Raw genomic sequence first — 21,281 nt, 5'->3', positions numbered from 1 at the left:
ATATAGATTTTAAAATATTGCTTATTATTTATAAAGCCCTGAACGGTTTAGCACCTCAGTATTTGAATGAGCTCCTTTTACATTATAAACCTCTACATCCGCTACGTTCTCAAAACTCAATTTGGTAATACCTAGAATATCAAAATCAACTGCGGGCGGCAGATCCTTTTCCTATTTGGCACCTAAACTCTGGAATAACCTACTTAACATTGTTCGGGAGGCAGACACACTTTTTAGGCAGTTTACATCTAGATTAAAGACCCATCTCTTTAACCTGGCTTACACATAACATACTAATATGCTTTTAATATCCAAATCCGTTAAAGGATTTTTAGGCTGCATTAATTAGGTAAACCGGAACCGGGAACACTTCCCATACCACCTGATGTACTTGCTACATCATTAGAAGAATGACATCTTCGCTAATATTAGTCTGTTTCTCTCTTGTTCCGAGGTCACCGTGGCCACCAGATCCAGTCTGTATCCAGATCAGAGGGTCACTGCAGTCACCCGGATCCAGTACATATCCAGACCAGATGGTGGATCAGCACCTAGAAAGGACCTCTACATCCCTGAAAGACAGCGGAGACCAGGACAACTAGAGCCCCAGATACAGATCCCCTGTAAAGACCTTGTCTCAGAGGAGCACCAGGACAAGACCACAGGAAACATGATTCTTCTGCACAATCTGACTTTGCTGCAGCCTGGAATTGAACTACTGGTTTCATCTGGTCAGAGGAGAACTGGTCCCCCAACTGAGCCTGGTTTCTCCCAAGGTTTTTTGACACACTGTTTTGCTAATGAATGTTGTTCAGTTGCTTTGTACGCAATACGCAATGTATTTTGTTTAAAGCGCTATATAAATTAAGGTGACTTGACTTGACTAAATGCTAAAACTCAAAAGAATGCCTACCCCTCCCTCGAGTCGAGGAGTCATTTGATGCATTATCAGGTGCAAGGTGGTTCTCCACTCATGACCTGGCCAGCTGGTACAACCAGGTGCCAGTGGCAGAGAAAGATACATTCAAGATGGCTTTTTGTAAACCTTTTGGTTCCTTTGAAATTAATTGAATGCCCTTTGGTCTTTGTAATTCACAGGGCACATTTCAACGTTTAATGGAGTGTATGTTCGGAGGCCAGCGGTATCATTCTGTGTTGCTTTATCTGGATGATGTAATCTGTTAGTCAACATCTGGAGAGGTTGGAAAAGGTGTTCTCCCGACTCCAACAACAAGAGTTAGAAGTTAAGTTATCCAAGTGTCATTTTTTTTCTTTCAAAAACAGGTCAAGTACTTGGGACATGTGGTGTCTGCTGAGGGATTGGCTACTGATCCTGGTAAGTTGGAGGCTGTACGGGAGTGGATGCGTCTGGTGCATTTAGCAGAATTAAGAATTAAGATCGTTTCTTGGGTTTGAAGGGTACTACCATCATTTTGTTTAGGGTTTTGTTTCACTGGCTGCCCCTTTGCATCAATTGGTGAGTAGGCTGAGTGGACCTAAAAGGAAGGGTAAGATGCCTCAGGTCCCATTAGGATCAGTATGGAATGAGACCTGTGAGCATGCCTTTGAGTCCATTAAACATCGTTTGATTATGGCTCCAGTCTTGGCCTATGCGGAGTTCACCAAGCATTTTGTATTGGTAGATACCAGTCACAGAGGGCTGGGAGCCGTACTTTCTCAGGAGCATGATGTTAAACTCAGAAAGAGAGTGGAGCAGTGGTGTCAACAATGTGAAAGATGTATTTTAAGTAAGGCAGTTCAACCAAAGATTCGGTCTTTTCAGGGTACAATTCAACCCTCCCTCCCTCATGAGATCCTGGCTATAGATTTCACAATTTTAGAGCCAGCCAGTGACTGCCATGAAAATATTCTTGTTTTTACAGATGTTTTTTCAAAGTATTATTCAGGCTGTGGCTACTAGAGCCCAAAGAGCTAGTACAGTGGCCCAGATGTTGGTACAACATTGGTCCCATCGTTTCAGACCTCCAAGTCGAATTCATTCTGATGAAGGGAGAAAGTTTTAGAGTATGGTGGTTCAGCAGTTATGTAAAATCTATGGGGTAAAAAAAAAAGTAGAACCACTCCCTACAACCCCCAGGGAAACTATTTAATCGTACCCTGCATGACCTTTTGAGAACGTTGCTACAAGAACAAAAAAAGTATTGGCCTCGACATCTCTCACAAGTTACTTATGCTTATAATTCCACTGCCCATCATGTTGCCTTTATGACTCCTTATTATTTGATGTTTGGGTGTGATCCCAGACTCGCAGTGGATTTTTTTTGTTGGGAAGGAGCGAAGAGGTTAGTTTTAGTCCCACAGAGGATTGGGTGCAGGACCATCAAGAAAGTTTGAGAGTAGCCCATGATGATGTGAAGCAGCAAGTGCAGGCTAAAGTAGAGAAGCGGAACCAATGATATAATGAGAAAGTAAATGATACAGGTTCAGAAGAGGGGCAGCTTGTGCACTTGAGGAATCATGTAAAGGGGAGAAACAAAATTCAGGATTTTTGGGATCCTGGCCTTTATAGGGTCATTCGAGGTCCCTCTGGGCAGTCTACGCAGTGACGCCGGTATCTGGAGACGTTCCAGTCAGAACCGTACATCGGGATGAGTTAAGGAAGGCTATAGGTAGACCAAGTATTGAAATGCCTGACTCTCCAATGGTATTGGATCCGGAGGGCTCCGTCTCTGGCTCGTCGTTTGAATAGGAGACTGCTGGGGAGTCTTGGGTGTTTCTCTTTGAGGGTAGTTTAGACCATCTTGTCCAGTCAGATGAGTTGATGCCTTCTCCTCCTGGCTCTAATGAGGCCAGGGAATGTTGGTAGGTAGGGGCATTGCAAAGTTCTGTTCCTCTGCGATGGTCTGCTAAGGTTTCGGCTGGCCATCATTCCAACCCTAACAGATTGCCATGTCCTCTGGTTGTAGGGCAGCCAAATATTGGTGAAGAACAGTAGGATTTCGTTTTTTTGTCCTTGGGGCAAAGACCAAAATTGTAGGGGGAAGACTGTAGCAAGGTAAGCAGGAGAAGGGGAGGGGTGATTGGGGAGCAACCACCAATCCCATTGCAGATTGCTGATAGGGTTGCCAAATTTAAAGGACAGGCAATATGGAAAGGCAGCCAAGGTCCTTGTAGCACCAGTTATCCATTTGGCTAGTAGCCGTGTGAGGCTGGGTGTCCTGTGGTGTAGCTCTTTCTCTCAATTGAAGGTAAGCCTGTATTTTGTGGTGTACTATTACAAGGGATGTTTTTATTGTACTGATGCAGTTACCAGCACCAGTATAGATTTAATTATTGTTTTTAATTGAGGGTATTTGAATCCATTAATGCATCATGGGAGTATAAGTTTGTAATGATAGTTATATGGTTATTGTATTACATTTTAGAACTGTTTGCCTCTGGTTTGTAGTGAAGGGTGTATGGGGGTTTGCTGAGGTTTTCCCAGAATTCAGTGAAGTGTTTCCTGTATAGGTAGTTCAGGTTTCTTGGTATTCCTAGTTGGACAATTTAAGAAACTGTACCCCCTGTCAGCTGAATCAGTTCATGTCCTGAATAATTTTATGGTATTGTTTAATAAAGAACTACAACTTTATTTCTACGACTTACTGTCTTTGGTGATAGATCTGATAGATTTTTTTTTTTTCTGTTTTATTTGGCCCTTGAGGGTGTTACATATGATTGAAGGCCCTATGATATCCGTGATACAGAAAATGCGGACGGGATCAGCTGTGATTTCAGCGTCTGCTGTTTCACTCAATGAGGATGAAAACACATGAACAACATCTCCAGAACTGTTCTAAGAGTCACTTCATGAGCATTTGACCGTTTGATTTGAGTAAAACTAGCGTCACATCACATACACAGAACTGTAAATGTATTCATGGTATTTGCTGGAAATGTATTACTATTGTTCAGCAAAATGTACATAGCATACTACTACTAAAATGAAACAAACATTATTTAAGGAATAATCACACAACATTTCTTCCATGTTTTGGAATTCATAAGGCTATTTTAAGAAAACAAAAATTAAGTTGTTTTATGCATTTAAATAATTAGACATGCTAAAACCGAATTGGGTAACAATAAAACATTATGGTGACGAAAAAAAAAACATTTCATAGGGCCATAAACATGTAATTTTTGTTAAACATTTAATAAATTGTTGTGAAAATGTAGAAGTGTTATGATTTTAATTAATTAGACATTCTTTTTTATTAATACAATTAAATGTAACTATTAAAAAGGAGTTGAGAAATTAAAACAGAAAAAAATGTAATCCAAAAATATTAAAATGGAAAAAACGGAATTTGGAAAAAAATAAAATAGAATTTGGGGGAAAATAAAAGGGATTTCATGGGGCCATATGATTGACACGTTCAGTGATTGGTGATTTTCTTGTGACGTGAAATGTTAGTGTAACATTAGTGCAGAGGCAGCAGGATGTCTCATGAACAAATTAACTTTTTAATATTCAGATCAGTATGTTTAGGGTCTTGATTGAGTGACTCCATCATAATAATGATTGTCTGTGTTTCTCCTCAGATGAGGTGTGTGTGAACATGGGTGAGCAGCTGAAGTTAGATGTTCTGTTGTCAGAAGCTGATAAAGTGCAGCATCAGGAGCAAGTGGAAGGAGGTGTGGAGGAGAAAAGATGGAGTCTGGAGTGATCCACTGACTCACACTGATGGAAACATGACTGTCTCACAGTTTGAGGACAGAGAAGCAGGAACATACAGAGTTCTGGATTCAGAACGAATCTCTTTTCTCTCTGACAGCTTCATGATCGTGAGAATCTGATCTCAGATCAGCTGTTAGAGCTGCACGGGTCACATGACTGATCTGCAGGGTCAAAGGAGAAATGTTATTTTGTTGTTAGTTTCAGCGTTCAGAGTTTAATACAACTGATATACATAGTATCTAGCAACCAGGGTTTACGATGCACAGAATACAAAGCGATTTAAATATAGTTTACTTTATCAAAAATCCTTACATATAATAGCAATTCCTGCTGACACACAAAGTCATGATAAATCAATACATGAACCTCAACAATGGTGACAATAAAAAGAGTAATGTTGTAATGCATGTTGCACAGATTAGCTGAATATTGTGTCACCATTGTTGAGAATCAAATGTTGATTGATTATATCCTAACCCTAACATCATACACTTCAGTTTCAAGTTTAGTTGGAGGAAGTGTCTGACCGGAAACTGTTTCTCTGGGTGTTGATTCAGGATAGAGACTTATGTTTTCTGAGATAAGTAGACAGTTTGAGTTACTGTGTTTAAATGTATATAATTATTGTATTCATTTTTTATATGTCTGTATATCACAAAACTTAATTTTCCATCAAGATTTTAGATTGATATTGCAAGTTAAGTTAAAAAATATACAGAAGAAAAATTAGATAAATATTAGTTATTGTTTTTTCTTCATTGTAGTAACCTGCTGTTATTTAACAGCACACTTCTTTTTTACAGTGATAATCATTTTCTAGTAAATTTTATAGTAAAAAACTTCAACTAAAATTTTTGTAAATGTATCAATTTATTTGAGCTACATTTAAATGTATTTTAAGTTCAACTAAATTCATTTAAATGTAGCTCCAATAAATAGTTTGCAAACACTTACCTTAAAAACATTTACTATCATTGTTTTTCAGTGAAGCGGTATAATTTATATCGGTATATTTACACAGCGGTATATTTTTTTTCAAGCCCCTGTAGCAAAGAGAAGTGAAGGCTAAAGATGACTTATGACGGAAGCACACATGGGGTGACACAACTACCAAACTTCCTTTGTGCAGTTGACTCAAGTAAGATGAGGAGGAAGATCAGTTAACATACTGAAAAACAAGGCTATGTTTTTACAATAAGCGATGTAAAACATGGAATTAAAATATAAACAAAACATTTGCAACAGTTTTAATAACCCATTTCCTCTGTGCATGAGAACTTCTCACTGTGACGTCAGCTGGATGTTGGTTCCACACACATACACAACCGGATGTTGGTTATCAGATCGCTGAGATACATGTCTTAAATGACTTCTAGAAGAAGAATCCATAAAACACTTTTTTTTTTATAAATGTGTACCCAGTTGTTTTGGATCCATATTATTATTTAAAAAGATTTTTAAAGATTTGACTCTCTGTTAAATATATATATATATATATATATATGTATGTATGTGTATATATATATGTTGTGTAAAATCAAGATTTTGAAGCACAATTTGATGATTAATGTAATATTTATTAAGGTGAAATACCACATACACATCGGAGATACATTTTTCAAAGGTCTCTGTGAACATGGGTGAGCAGCTGAAGTTAGATGTTCTGTTGTCAGAAGCTGATAAAGTGCAGCATCAGAGGAGAAGAAGCACAGAGTGGATGAAGGTCTGGAGCAGAAGTGAGGGAATTCAGAGCCAAAGAATCAGCATCAGAGATAGAAACCTGATCATTAGTAACTTTACAGCCAGAGACACAGGATCATACAGAGTTCTGGAGCCTTCAGGAGAAACCTTGATCAGAGTCACAGTCAGAGGTGAGAGAAGCTCAGTGATGTGTAGAAATATTATCTTTAAACAGCAAATTCATACTAAACTGTGAGACTAATCTTTCAATATTCTGCCACGAGCCCCGGACAAAACAACACACACAGTCCGACTCTGATAATCACAGAGAGTTCTACATATCATCTGAATCTAATGTTTTGCTACATTTATTTATTTTTTTTAAATCGAGGAATCAGAGTTTTAAATGTTTTTATTTACGGTTAATAATCTCTGCTGCTGCTGTTACACAATATCTGCCTTCATTTTGCATGCATCTTGTTTATTCTTGCTTATTAGGGTTTTGTTGTGTTGTTGCTAAATTAATAAATGTAAATGTAAACTTATCAAATTATGGCTTCGCTTCCTTACATGAATATAGAAATATTCAACTCAAATAAACACTGGTATGATGCAATATTATAATTTAATTTGGGGTCCTGAAATACCCTAACACTGCACAGAGGTTAAGATGACCATTGCTACAAAAATAAAATAAAAATTGAAACTCATCCTATTTTGTTTTAATTTTCCCTTACTAAATTATACAGTTACTGGTGCTATGGACTGTGGGATTACTAACTGACTATTAACAAAAATCTGTCTCTAAACCTCTTTTCTCTTTATTAAAAGTTGATCTAGACAAGTACATGATTGAATCAAATGTTTTGCAAAATCCGCTCGAAAGACCTGATCTCAAATGATTCGTGAAACGCGCTTCGGAGTCACGATCTGAATCAAATGTTTTTGAACTCCGAAGCAGATCTCAAATTATTCGCGAAAGGCGCTTTGGAGTCCCTATCTGATTCAAATTTTTGCGAACTTGTAAGCTGCTCATCCTTAAATAAGGGGAGTGTTAATACTGAGAGCGTCCTCCCTGTTTTCCCATGACGCTGTGGAAAAGGAACACCTGTGTGGCATTAGTAATTAGAGGGAAGTATTATAAATGTATGATGTATTGGTTGTTGCAGGAGGGTGTTCCGTGTTTTTGCTGCTGAGTTCCTTGCCAAAGCTGCTGTGCCGGGACGTGGGTTTAAGATTGTTGTGCAACTCGTGCCGCGTGCGAATCCATCGGGGAGGCATATTTTGCTGGGGTTTAGCATGATGTCACTGATATACACAGGTGAGTAGATGATGCTGATGTCACTAGCAGGTGAGTAGATGATGCTGATGTCACTAGCAGGTGAGTAGATGATGCTGATGTTACTAGCAGGTGTGTAGATAATGCTGATGACACTAGCAGGTGAGTAGATGATGCTGATGTCACTAGCAGGTGAGTAGATGATGCTGATGTCACTAGCAGGTGAGTAGATGATGCTGATGTCACTAGCAGGTGTGTAGATAATGCTGATGACACTAGCAGGTGAGTAGATGATGCTGATGTCAATAACAGGTGAGGAGGAGCATGATGTCACTAGCAGGTGTGTAGATGATGCTGATGTCACTAGCAGGTGAGGAGGAGCATGATGTCACTAGCAGGTGTGTAGATGATGCTGATGTCACTAGCAGGTGAGGAGGAGCATGATGTCACTAGCAGGTGAGTAGATGATGCTGATGTCAATAACAGGTGAGGAGGAGCATGATGTCACTAACAGGTGAGGAGGAGCATGATGTCAATAGCAGGTGAGTAGATGATGCTGATGTCACTAACAGGTGAGGAGGAGCATGATGTCACTAGCAGGGGAGAAAATGATGCTGATGTCACTAGCAGGTGAGGAGGAGCATGATGTCACTAGCAGGTGAGTAGATGATGCTGATGTCACTAACAGGTGAGGAGGAGCATGATGTCACTAGCAGGGGAGAAAATGATGCTGATGTCACTAGCAGGTGAGGAGGAGCATGATGTCACTAGCAGGTGAGTAGATGATGCTGATGTCACTGGCAGGTGAGGAGGAGCATGATGTCAATAGCAGGTGAGTAGATGATGCTGATGTCACCTAGCAGGTGAGGAGGAGCATGATGTCACTAGCAGGTGAGTAGATGATGCTGATGTCACTAGCAGGTGAGGAGGAGCATGATGTCACTAGCAGGTGAGTAGATGATGCTGATGTCACTAGCAGGTGAGGAGGAGCATGATGTCACTAGCAGGTGAGGAGGAGCATGATGTCACTAGCAGGTGAGTAGATGATGCTGATGTCACTAACAGGTGAGGAGGAGCATGATGTCACTAGCAGGTGAGTAGATGATGCTGATGTCACTAACAGGTGAGGAGGAGCATGATGTCACTAGCAGGGGAGAAAATGATGCTGATGTCACTAGCAGGTGAGGAGGAGCATGATGTCACTAGCAGGTGTGTAGATGATGCTGATGTCACTAGCAGGTGAGGAGGAGCATGATGTCACTAGCAGGTGTGTAGATGATGCTGATGTCACCTAGCAGGTGAGGAGGAGCATGGTGTCACTAGCAGGTGAGGAGGAGCATGATGTCACTAGCAGGTGAGTAGATGATGCTGATGTCACTAACAGGTGAGGAGGAGCATTGTACAAACGGCTTGCATGCATGACCCTTTTAAGACGTGTTGCCCCTTTAAGGTGTGTTGCCCTTTTAAGTCTTATCGCCATTTTACCATTGCGCAGCAAAGTTGAAGAGAAGAGACATTAGCCGATCCAATACAAGCATAATATGTGTGCGTGCATCCTAAAAGTGAGTTGTTCTTGGTAAATTATGTTTAGTATTGAGATTAAGTTATAATCTTGCAGGCATTTGCAGATATGATAATTATTTTCGATAGATTGTGCGTGCATAACCAGCGTTTGTTTACAAGCACGTTATGTATATCTGCCGAGATATTTTACAATTGCTTTATCTCTACTGTTCTCATGTTCTACATTGAGATAGATTGTCTTTAGTTAATCTGTCTGCTGTAAATTGCAAGTATAAGTGTGTTAATGAGGATTATGTGGTAAAATTACCTATTCAGATGCTAATATGCCAATCCATTGAGCTGTAGCATTTCACTTATATTCAGTAATATTGCTAGTAATGTTAATTTGTTGGGTTTAAAATCTGTATTATTCACCTTTTTGTATTTGTTATTTTTATACAGACCACACCTGTTATATGCTAAATGGGAAAGTAAAGTCCTCAAAGAAAGAACTGTTGTTGACTGAGTTCCTGGGCTCTGACCGGCCTACCAGTGCAAGTGATCCCTTCCACAGTCTTTTGATAACTCGCATTCCAAATCCTACAAAATGGTCCTTCGAGCCGGATGATCACTTCTCTGGATTAAGATGTCAGCCAGTCCTGAAACAGTAAACCCCTCGGTTCGCACAAAGTGCCGTCCAGCCTATATACAAGATTATGAGGTGGACTTGCAGAGCTTCCATAAAACCGTGTTACCAGTTAGTACAAGAGAACAACCAGTGGAGTCATCTGATGACGATTACTCTTCGCCACAGGTTGGAGCATCTGCTGCAAAGCCTAAGAGAGCACATGGTTTACCCACCATTTCTTCCCCGTCGAGGCTGACGGTCAGGGATAAGCATTGTGACCATCCACGTCTTCTGCAGCAGCACATTTCCAGTCCTGCCTACCAGTCATCACCACAATATCCAAACCGACAGCTACAGTCTGAATACGGTGCAGAGTTCGTTCCCCTTGGTGATGAAGGTGATGGATACCAGAGTGACAGATCCGATGCTAGTTCCCTAAAGTTACAAAGGATCTCAGAGGAGAATTTAAAGCTTCGTGAAACACAGAAGGCCATCCAAGCTGATCTTAAACGAATTAAGACCGCCAAAGATGAGCTGATCCAGCTTTTAGACAGAGCCTGTAGTCTCCAAAAGCCTTTATCTATGTCCAACACCCGTTCTGATTATCCATCAGTTAAATTCCACGATGAAGCATATGCAGATGATGAAGACTGGCCAGAGCCTCCTCCACCCATTTCATACGATGAGCCAGAAAATATCAATCAGTGCGGCAGGCAAAGGATTAAGAGCACTACAAGAGCCACACCAACAATCACTCCTAGACTCACTTCTGTTGAAAAGACTAGGGATTTCGGCTATCCAAGTTCATATGGTAACCAGTTTAGGTATGGCCAGTATCCTGCACGACAGATAGGTCCTCCAAATGCACATGAACAACCAGGAAGTCTTTATCCTGAACAACACAGGACAGTTTCCTATAATGCGTCACCTCCCATGGCATCTGTGGATCTGACAGAGAAATATTACAAAGGTCCCTCGCCCACCATTCCTTACTTCTGCACCAAAGACCCAAGTGAGTTTGCTCGATTAAAAATAGCCTTGGAAAATCTTCTGCCACCTGATAGTACTGAGATGTTCAAATATCAAGTACTGGTTAACCACTTGAAATTAGAAGATGCTTGTCTAATAGCAGACTCCTTCTTGCACTCCCCTACACCTTATCGAGACACCATGTTGGCCCTGAATGAGCGGTTCGGTCAGCCTCACCAAGTAGCATTAAGACGGATTGCCACTATTCTTGATTCACCTGATATAAGCCGCAATGACCTTTCAGCCTTTGAGAAGTTCTCTCTTCAAGTGCAGTCTCTAGTTGGGCTGCTTAAGACTTTAGGCCAGACAGGGAGCGTTGAGTTGTATTGTGGGTCGCATGTTGCACGCCTTCTCAATAAGTTGCCACCTGAAAGACGGGCTGATTTCCGCCGCCACATGTTACATCGGCCTGGGGTGACATACTCATTGGTAGATCTGGCAGAATGGCTGAAATATGAGTCTTGGTGCCAAAGCTATGATGATCAAACTGCCAAGGGAGAAAGTAGAGCCAAACGAGATTTCCGAGTAGCTCCACGAGCACGCCAAACCACTGCCACAGTACTGACTGGGTCTGGAAATAGTGTTGATGTGAGAGCCACTGCAAATTCTCCTGCCAAGGTTGATGAGAAAGCTAAAGGTAGGCCCATGGTATATTGCTCTTACTGTCAGAACTCTGAACATGCTTTCAGTCAGTGCCCTCAAATTCCGACCCTCACCAAAGATCAACTCTCAGAGTGGATACGATCCAATAGGAGATGCTGGCGTTGTGGTCTTGCCCATCAGGCTGCCCATTGTGGTCTAAAGAAACCATGTCCACTTTGTCAAAGGAAGCATCTACGAATCCTCCATGAAGTAAATGAGAGGCCTGTCACAGTGTCATCCAAAACCGAGGCTTGCCTAGTTAGTTCAGCGACACAGACACTTTACCTGAACAAACCAGTCAGCAGTAATAAAGTTTTGCTCAAGATTGTCAGAGTACTCCTACATCATGGCAGTTGCACATTAGACACATTTGCAATCCTTGATGACGGTTCTGAGCGTACCATGCTTCTGCCAGATGCAGTACGAAAACTTGGCTTGAGAGGTACTGAAGAAAGCTTAGCTCTGAGAACAATCCGTCATGATGTGCAAACCCTTGAAGGGGCTTCAGTCTCATTCCACATTTCTCCATACTACAATCCAAAGAAGCGATATCTGATATCCAGAGCCTTTACTGCACCACAGCTTGATCTCATTGACCACTCGTACCCAATAGCTAAGCTGCAAAGGCAGTACAAACATTTGGCTGGACTACCATTGCAGAGCTTTGAAAAGGCCAAACCTCTCATCCTTGTTGGCGCAGATCAAACTCACATGATCACACCAATTGAGCCGGTAAGACTTGGTCCACCTGGTGGCCCCGCTGCAATAAGAACCAAACTAGGCTGGACACTGCAGGGCCCTACCAGCCTGTTAGAGCAGCGACTCAAGCCAAAGGAGTGTCTCCACATATCCCTTCCTCTTAGCACCACAGAATTGTGCAAGAATGTTAATAGGCTGTGGCAAGTGGATGTTTTGCCCTTTCGGAATGAAACGGAGTGCACAAGGTCAAAGCAGGACCAAAGGGCCATCGAACTGCTGGAAGCCAAAACAATTCGCATAAAGGTGGATGGAATACGCCGGTATGCAACACCCTTGTTACGTAAAGGTGACATGCCCCATCTTCACGCCACTATGGAAGCAGTCATGCCACGCCTACGAAGTACTGAGAGGAAACTTGCCAGAGACCCGCAACAAGCTGATGCCTATTCCTCCGAAATCCAGAAATTGGTTCAGTCAGGAGCAATCAGAATGCTCAGTCCAGAAGAAAGAGAAGGTGGTGGTGAGTGCTGGTTTATTCCACATCACATGGTGCACCATAATGGCAAGAATCGTGTGGTGTTTGATTGCTCATTTCAGTTTAATGGTCTCAGCTTAAATGATTCACTCCTCGCTGGCCCCATCTTGGGTTCATCTCTCCTTGGGGTCTTACTCAGATTCCGTGAACATACAGTCGCCATCAGTGCGGATATCCGGGGCATGTTCCACCAGGTCCGCCTTCTTCCTGAAGATAGATCACTTCTTCGGTTTATCTGGCGTGACTCCAGGGAAAAGGGCACCCCTGATGTCTTTGAATGGCAGGTTCTGCCATTTGGGGCAACGTGCAGCCCCTGCTGTGCAACCTTTGCCTTACAACAGCATGTAAGAGACCATAGCCAACCGGGTGATGATGTAAGGTTCTCCATAGAACGATGCTTTTATGTTGACAATTGCTTGCAGAGCTTGCCATCACCAGAGGAGGCTAAGCAATTGGTTGATAAGCTGAGAGGTCTGTTAGCTGAAGGAGGCTTTGAATTGAGGCAATGGGCCAGCAATATTCCAGCTGTCATTAACCATCTTCCACCTGAAGCAAGATCGGATGGGTTTGAACTCTGGCTAGCCCATGAAAAGACTGATGTCCAAGAGTCCACATTGGGCCTTAGCTGGAATTGCCCAGCAGATGTTCTGACTTACCGTCACCGGCCCATCGATCATGGGGCTCCAACCATGAGGATTATTTACAAAGTTTTAGCCAGTCAGTATGACCCCTTAGGATATATCCTCCCGTATACTACAAGGGCTAAGGTACTGGTCCAACAACTTTGGAACAAGCAGCACAGCTGGGATGACACTCAACTTCCCCAAGCCTTGGTTCAGAGCTGGAATGAATGGGAAAATCAGCTGCAGTTTCTTCACAAAATCAGTTTCCCAAGATCATATGTACCAGCTTCAGTAGATCAGACAAGATCTATTATAGACCTTCACGTGTTCAGTGATGCTTCAGAGAGCGCATATGGAGCAGTCGCCTACCTGCGCACTGAAGATCAGCAGGGTAAGATCCATCTGTCATTCGTATTGGCACGTTCTAGAGTAGCACCTAAAAGAGTCCTGTCAATACCCCGCTTGGAGCTCTGTGCTGCGGTAATTGGTGCACAGCTAAAAACCCAGTTGCAGAAGGAATTAACATTGCCACTTCGCCACACAGTTCTCTGGACAGACTCTACTACAGTGCTGTCTTGGATTCAGTCAGAGTCTTGCCATTTCAAGGTTTTCGTCGGTACCAGAGTGGCTGAAATCCATGAGCTTACCAACACCACCGCTTGGCGATACGTGGATTCAGCTCAAAATCCAGCGGATGACCTTACAAGAGGAAAGACTCTAAAAGACCTTGCTAAGCCAAACAGATGGAGCCATGGGCCCCCATTCCTGCTCCTTTCCTCAGAGAACTGGCCAGCAAACCCTACAGAGTGCCCCGAGATTGACAAGTCTGAGTTCAAGAAATCCGCATTCTGTGGAGTTGTAGCTGTAAACGGACAATTTGGCAGTGAGTACAAGACCTGGACAGAGCTGGTGAAGGCCATTGCACAGGAGCTACATGGGGCGGCTGGAGAGTCAGGAGAACCTACAGCAAACACTTACCAAACAGCAGAGACAGTCATACTCCAGAAGGTGCAAAGTGAGAGTTTTCCTGAAGAATTACAACGGTTGAGATCAGGCAAACCTCTTCAACACAATAGCCGCTTACTTACCTTAACTCCAGAATATGACACATCGACCAATCTAATCCGGGTTGGTGGTAGGTTACGACATGCAGAAACCTTAGATCCTGCCCTGAAACATCCAATCGTACTAGATTCTAGACATCCAGCCGTGAAATTACTGCTTCAAGATTTTGATGAAAGACTCTGTCATCCAGGCCCTGATCGGGTGTTTGCAGAAATAGGGAGAAAATACTGGGTGTTAAGAGGAAGAGCAGCCATCCGCATCTTACAGCATGCCTGTACAGAATGTCAAAGACTCAGAGCCAAACCTACCTTTCCCAAAATGGCAGACCTTCCTGTGGCACGTTTACGCCTCTACAAACCAGCCTTCCATTCCACCGGTATGGATTGCTTCGGCCCTTTCCTTGTAAAGATTGGTCGACGAGTAGAAAAGAGGTGGGGAATCCTCTACAAGTGTCTTACCACACGAGCCGTACACGTGGACCTGCTTAACAGCTTGGACACAGATTCATTTTTGATGTCGCTACGTAGGTTTATTGCTCGAAGAGGTTCCCCAGTAGAATTACTGTCAGACCAAGGAACAAATTTCCGAGGTGGTGAACGGGAACTGTGCGAGGCATTCCAGGCCATGTCACCTGATCTCCAGCGAAAACTCGCACCACAAAAGATAGCATTCCATTTCAATCCCCCTGCAGCACCACACTTTGGGGGAGTGTGGGAAAGGGAGATAAGATCCATTAAAATGGCACTATCTACAACTATTGGGGACCAAACAGTACCAGAGGAAGTACTCAGGACTGTTCTGATCGAAGTAGAGAACATTCTTAACTCCAAACCCCTCGGGTATGTGTCTTGCAATGTGGCTGATCCTGATCCAGTAACACCCAACCTTCTTCTCACAGGGCGGCTAGACAACTCCCTACCTACAGTCATATACCCTAAAGAAGAGGGATTGAGTCGTCGCCGTTGGAGACACTCTCAAGTGTTAGCTGACCACTTCTGGTCCTCTTTTATCCGCCATTACCTTCCGAACTTGCAAGTCAGACAGAAATGGCAACATACATTCCCTAATATGACCACCGGCACAATAGTCATGATAATGGATCCTCATCAGCCCAGAGCCCATTGGCCAATTGGAAAGGTAGTCCAGGTGCATCCCAGTCAAGATTCGCAAGTGAGATCAGTGGATGTCCAAGTTCAAGGGAAAATTTATACTAGACCTGTAGCTCGACTTGTGGCTCTACCCCCCATTCCTGAAGATGATACAGAGGAGACCAATACCCCAACGCAGCAGCAGTGACACACATGCAACCTTCTCAAGTGTCAAATTGAACACAATTTGGGGGCGGCTGTACAAACGGCTTGCATGCATGACCCTTTTAAGACGTGTTGCCCCTTTAAGGTGTGTTGCCCTTTTAAGTCTTATCGCCATTTTACCATTGCGCAGCAAAGTTGAAGAGAAGAGACATTAGCCGATCCAATACAAGCATAATATGTGTGCGTGCATCCTAAAAGTGAGTTGTTCTTGGTAAATTATGTTTAGTATTGAGATTAAGTTATAATCTTGCAGGCATTTGCAGATATGATAATTATTTTCGATAGATTGTGCGTGCATAACCAGCGTTTGTTTACAAGCACGTTATGTATATCTGCCGAGATATTTTACAATTGCTTTATCTCTACTGTTCTCATGTTCTACATTGAGATAGATTGTCTTTAGTTAATCTGTCTGCTGTAAATTGCAAGTATAAGTGTGTTAATGAGGATTATGTGGTAAAATTACCTATTCAGATGCTAATATGCCAATCCATTGAGCTGTAGCATTTCACTTATATTCAGTAATATTGCTAGTAATGTTAATTTGTTGGGTTTAAAATCTGTATTATTCACCTTTTTGTATTTGTTATTTTTATACAGACCACACCTGTTATATGCTAAATGGGAAAGTAAAGTCCTCAAAGAAAGAACTGTTGTTGACTGAGTTCCTGGGCTCTGACCGGCCTACCAGTGCAAGTGATCCCTTCCACAGTCTTTTGATAACTCGCATTCCAAATCCTACAAGCATGATGTCACTAGCAGGGGAGAAAATGATGCTGATGTCACTAGCAGGTGTGTAGATGATGCTGATGTCACTAGCAGGTGAGGAGGAGCATGATGTCACTAGCAGGTGAGTAGATGATGCTGATGTCACCTAGCAGGTGAGGAGGAGCATGATGTCACTAGCAGGTGAGTAGATGATGCTGATGTCACTAGCAGGTGAGGAGGAGCATGATGTCACTAGACGGTGTGTAGATGATGCTGATGTCACTAGCAGGTGTTTTTTCCAGCTCCTTTATTTTTCCCATGCCTCAGCAAGAGAACTTAATTAACAAAGCAAACAACAATACATGTATTATTTTGTGTTAAACATTACACTTTAATAAAAACAACTCATTCATTTGGAGAGTTAATATCACATTTATGCAATAATATACCAGTTACTTAGAACATCAATTCAAAGTTAAATAACCTACAAACCATTATAAAATCATTTGAATTCTGCTTGTACAACAGGTGTTTGTTCAACTGCTCGTATTTCCTACATTGTTGTGGATTTTATTGATAACTTTAAATGTCTTTGTTAATTTTGTGTGATTTAAGCCAGAAAGAGAGCAGTATAAAAGGGTGATGGCAAAAGTATAAAAACACAGCTTCACTAACCTGCTCGACTGTTAGCATAACTGCTATCATGTACTATATTTTACATTTATTCATTTAGCAGACAATTTTATCCAAAGCGACTAACAGATGAAGACATGTGGAAGCAATCAAAAAAACAAAAAGAGCAATGATATATAAGTGCTATAACAAGTCTCAGTTAGGTTAACACAGTTGTCACGTTTATGAACTTTCTTTTTCCTTTTTTGGTCTTCCTGTTCTTGTTTTGGTTAAGTGATTGATCCCCACCTGTTTATAGTTCCCTCATCACCTCCTGACTGTTTAAATACCCGGTCTGTTCAGTTCTCCCTCGTCCGTGATTAAATGTATTGTACTGGAAGACACAGCCCACGGTGCGAGATCGACCGTACTCCGGTTGGACACGGACCTCATCCTCCGTGAAGTGCTTACCTGTCCTCACAGTAATTGTCGCTGCCTTTTCTCGCTGTATAGCCCAACGATTTTTTTTATTTTCATCGGTGGGAAAACTATGTAATGATAAATAGGTACGTTTTTTTTATTATTATTATTAGAACACAAAGGCACACTATACACATCTGATTACTTTTGGTCTCCGCCATTTTTCGGCAAGCGAATGAACGCAAGATTGAGGAGTCACGTGCCGATTTCGGTTGATTTGGGAGGGGTCTGAGCCGGTCGGCCCTGATGGCAGGATACGCTATCCGTTGCCAGGGGCAATGCCTTCAGAACTTCACAGAGGCGCGACTAAACATTTCAGAGCGCTTTCATCTTTGCGCATTTATTTTGTCGGCGGAACAGATCAAGATGGATCTACGAATACGAGAAAGAAAAGCAATGCAAAAACATAAGGCGAAAGAAAGGGGACCTTACAGCAACAAGGTCACACCAAGCGTAAAACAGCTGTGTTTGGAGAAGCTCTCAGCAAGCTCCCTGCAGCGGCACAGAGACCTGAACAATTTACCTCAGTGCACACATATGGACATTGGGAATTATATTGTTTACAATGTTTGTTGCTTTGCTTTCACGCTGTTAATGGCTTTAATCTAACCCGGACATTTACATCTTGCAATCACACTTGCAATCACCAGAACTGGTTTGTCCACTTTGCAGCCCCCAACACAAAAACCTGGTACAGTATGTGTCATTGGGCTAAAATCAAATCATAACTAAACATACACAGCTTTAGCCTACATCAAAACATGTTGGAAGCGATCCTATACATTGAACATCTCAATACAATCTAGTGTTTACGAAACAGTCACAGTTAATTACTTTGTCATTTTGGTCAAGATGTGCAGTCTAAATGCAATGTAATAACAATACACTAAAACGCATGTGAATAAACTTACTTTGTCCAGTACAACACTGTTTTCATCACCTGCTGTAGATGGACCCAGCCACAGTAGAAAGCCTCGTAACTTTCCAAAGACTTGTGGCTTTTAAACTCCTGCATTGTGTAGTAACTTAAACAAAAAATATATATATATATATATATATATATATATATAACAATCCTGTTTCGCCGCCGGTATCCTTCCAACGTGGCAGAGACCTTGAAATCGAGGGAGGGGCTTTGTGCTATGACGACAACTTCTCAATAATGCTTTCACTGGAAAATAACTTGAGATTCGTTCACAAAACATTTGATTCAGAACGGGACTCCGAAACGCGTTTGGCAAATCATTTGAGATCAGGTCTTTCGAACGAATTTGCAAAACATTTGATTCAATCATGTACTTGTCTAGATCAACTTTTAATAAAGAGAAAAGAGGTGTAGAGACAGATTTTTGTTAATAGTCAGTTAGTAATCCCACAGTCCATAGCATCAGTAACTATATATATTAGTAAGAGAAAATTAAAACAAAATAGGATGAATTTCAATTTTTTTTATGTAGCAATGGTCAGGGTGTTTCAGGACCCTAAATTAAATTCTAATTCTAATACTGCATCATACAAGTGTTTATTTGAGTTGAATAAGTTTTTATTTAAATTTATTCATTTAGCAGATGCTTTTATCCAAAGTGACTTACAAATGAGGATAAAAAACAACACAACAAAAAGAGCAACAAAAAGTTTATAAGCGAGAGTAAACAAGATGCTTGCAAAATGAAGGCAGATATTGACCTCAAGACGGCCACCTTTCTGAATGGACTCCTCAAATCCTGAATGGAATGGATTTCTCAAGGTGCTGCTCTGCTAATGGGCATAATATATGCTCTGAATCTGAGTTACCCCAAGGAACTTAAATATACAGTATCTGTGAAGTGTTTCAGAAGCTGTTTCTTGAACGTGATGGACTGAAACCCAGTGCAAAAGTAATGCATCTGAAGAAAAGTATTTTCTGAAATCTCTACTTGTTCCAGGGGAATTTTTGTTCACTTTTTTGTTTTGTTTTTGAAACTGTAGGCTGTCTACTGTAGGCTGATCTTTGTGTTATATTTCATACTGCTTAAAAAAAACGAGGTTAATATACGAATGTCATTGTGACAGTAGCAATCTTAAATGTTTTAAAATGGGGTTTACTGTGATGAAATAGTTTTCAAACTTAAAGTTCTACAGATTGTTTGACACTGTGGAAAAACATGTAAGTGCCAATAACTTTGCTGTGTTGGAATTTATTCATTGTGATTGCATAACTGAGGAAGCATACAAATGTTTTAAAGGCAGATCTGTAGGGCCAGTTTGTTTATAATTTGTGGGGAGTACACATTTTGTAAAATAAACAATTTCAAAATAAAAATAAAAAAAAGTTCACTAACAAATATTTTGTTGAATTAATTAATTTCTTACAAACAACTAAATGAATGAACAAAAACATGAAGTAAAAAAATGCAAAACAATTAAAGCAACTTAATTTTTCATAGGTTGTGAACTTGAAAACTTGGATGTATAATTATGGAAATTGCGTACATAACACTGAATTTATTTTAAAATTTATGTAAAAAAAATGTTGGAACAACTTAATTTTTTCAAGTACTCAACTTAAAAAATAGAGTTTAGGGTACTTAAAAATACCTCTGTCTAAAGAGTAAAAGGTAATTTGTCTAACTAAATATAGTTTGTTTGCTGAACGTAATGTTATTAGAAGTTGTCATAACGCAAATATATTGATGCAAACTGTTGCGTTGATTATTTTTTTTTTTGAGCTACACAATATTTTTTAGAGTGTAATTATTATTAACATTTTTCTATTTAAAAAAAAAAAAAAGTGACGTGACATTCAGCCAAGTATGGTGACCCATACTCAGAATTTGTGCTCTGCATTTAACCCATCCGAAGTACACACACACTGTGAACAAACACCTGGAGCAGTGGGCAGCCATTTATGCTGCGGCGCCCGGGGAGCAGTTGGGGGTTCAATGCCTTGCTCAAGGGCACCTAAGTCGTGGTATTGAAGGTGGAGAGAGAACTGTACATGCACTAACCCACCCACAATTTTTGCCGACACCTTTAGATTGGGAGTCCAACTCTCTAACCATTAGGTCACGACTTCCCTAGCGGGGAACACTTACATGAAAGTGTAATTTATTCATGTGATGTGCAGCTGTATTTCCAGCATCATTCCTCCAGTCTTCAGTGTCACATGATCTTCAGAAATCAGAATAATATGATGATTTATTATTAGAATTATAAATAGTATTGCTGATAAAAATTATTTTGGAATCTGTTATACTTTTTTCAGGATTCTTTGATGAATAAAAAGTTAAAAAGAAGAGCATTTATTTAAAATATAAATATTTTCTAACAATATTCACTACAGTTCAATAGTTTGGGGTCAGTAAATTTTTCTCCTTTCTTTTTTTATAAGAAATTGTATCCTTTATTAGATTTTAGAATATTTTATTCAGGATGTAATTGATAAGAAGTGATATAAAAGATTAATATTGTTAGAAGATATTTATATTTGGAATAAACGCTGTTCTTTAAAAAAAAATTATACATCGAAGTATCCTGAAAAAAGTGTCGCAGATTCCAAAATAATATTTGGTAGCACAACTATTAATAGTTCTAATAAGAAATAATCATATTTCCTTGATTTCTAAAGATCATGTGACACTGAAGACTGGAGGAATGATGCTGAAAATACAGCTGCACATCACAGAAATAAATTATATTTTAAACGATATTAAAATAGAAACCATTATTTTATATATTTGATTTTGATAATTTTTAATTATTACTGAAATACAACCTTTTTTTGTTTCAAACAGTTAATTGAACAATAATAAACGAAGTACCTGA

The 21,281-nt window shown here is 40.7% G+C and overlaps 2 protein-coding genes across 7 annotated transcripts in view; both read left to right on the top strand.

Moving 5' to 3' along the window:
• The window catches only part of LOC113062523 (uncharacterized), a 34,872-nt gene extending 27,919 nt beyond the window's left edge, over positions 1-6,953 (top strand). For 4 of the 5 annotated variants that reach the window (XR_003278547.1, XR_003278546.1, XM_026232433.1 and 1 more), the window contains one exon: positions 1,099-3,836. The gene's annotated coding sequence lies outside the window, so the exon portion shown is untranslated. Of the gene's footprint in view, positions 1-1,098; positions 3,837-4,545 lie in introns of those variants that run through there. The other variant, XR_003278545.1, reaches the window with a different exon arrangement.
• A 1,983-nt stretch (positions 6,954-8,936) lies between these two features.
• LOC113062491 (uncharacterized) lies at positions 8,937-16,501 on the top strand. Of its 2 annotated transcripts, none has more exons than XR_003278541.1 (2): positions 8,937-15,874; positions 16,278-16,501. XR_003278541.1 is itself a non-coding variant. In XM_026232384.1 (2 exons), the coding sequence occupies exon 2, from the start codon at positions 9,790-9,792 to the stop codon at positions 15,658-15,660; it is 5,871 nt and encodes a 1,956-aa protein (XP_026088169.1). In that variant the 5' UTR covers positions 8,937-9,202; positions 9,606-9,789; the 3' UTR covers positions 15,661-16,501. The 2 variants fall into 2 exon arrangements, 1 of the variants encoding a protein (XP_026088169.1); XM_026232384.1 differs by having other exon boundaries at positions 8,937-9,202; positions 9,606-16,501.
• The last annotated feature ends 4,780 nt before the right edge of the window (positions 16,502-21,281 follow it).

Source organism: Carassius auratus, chromosome 44 (genome assembly GCF_003368295.1).
Source record: "Carassius auratus strain Wakin chromosome 44, ASM336829v1, whole genome shotgun sequence".
NCBI classification, from domain to species: Eukaryota; Metazoa; Chordata; class Actinopteri; order Cypriniformes; family Cyprinidae; genus Carassius; species Carassius auratus.
This window is presented reverse-complemented; position numbering and strand designations above follow the sequence as displayed.

Coding starts and splice junctions, on each gene's coding strand:
- LOC113062491 (XM_026232384.1), top strand. CDS start 9,790: ATGTCAGCCAGTCCTGAAACAGTAAACCCCTCGGTTCGCACAAAGTGC.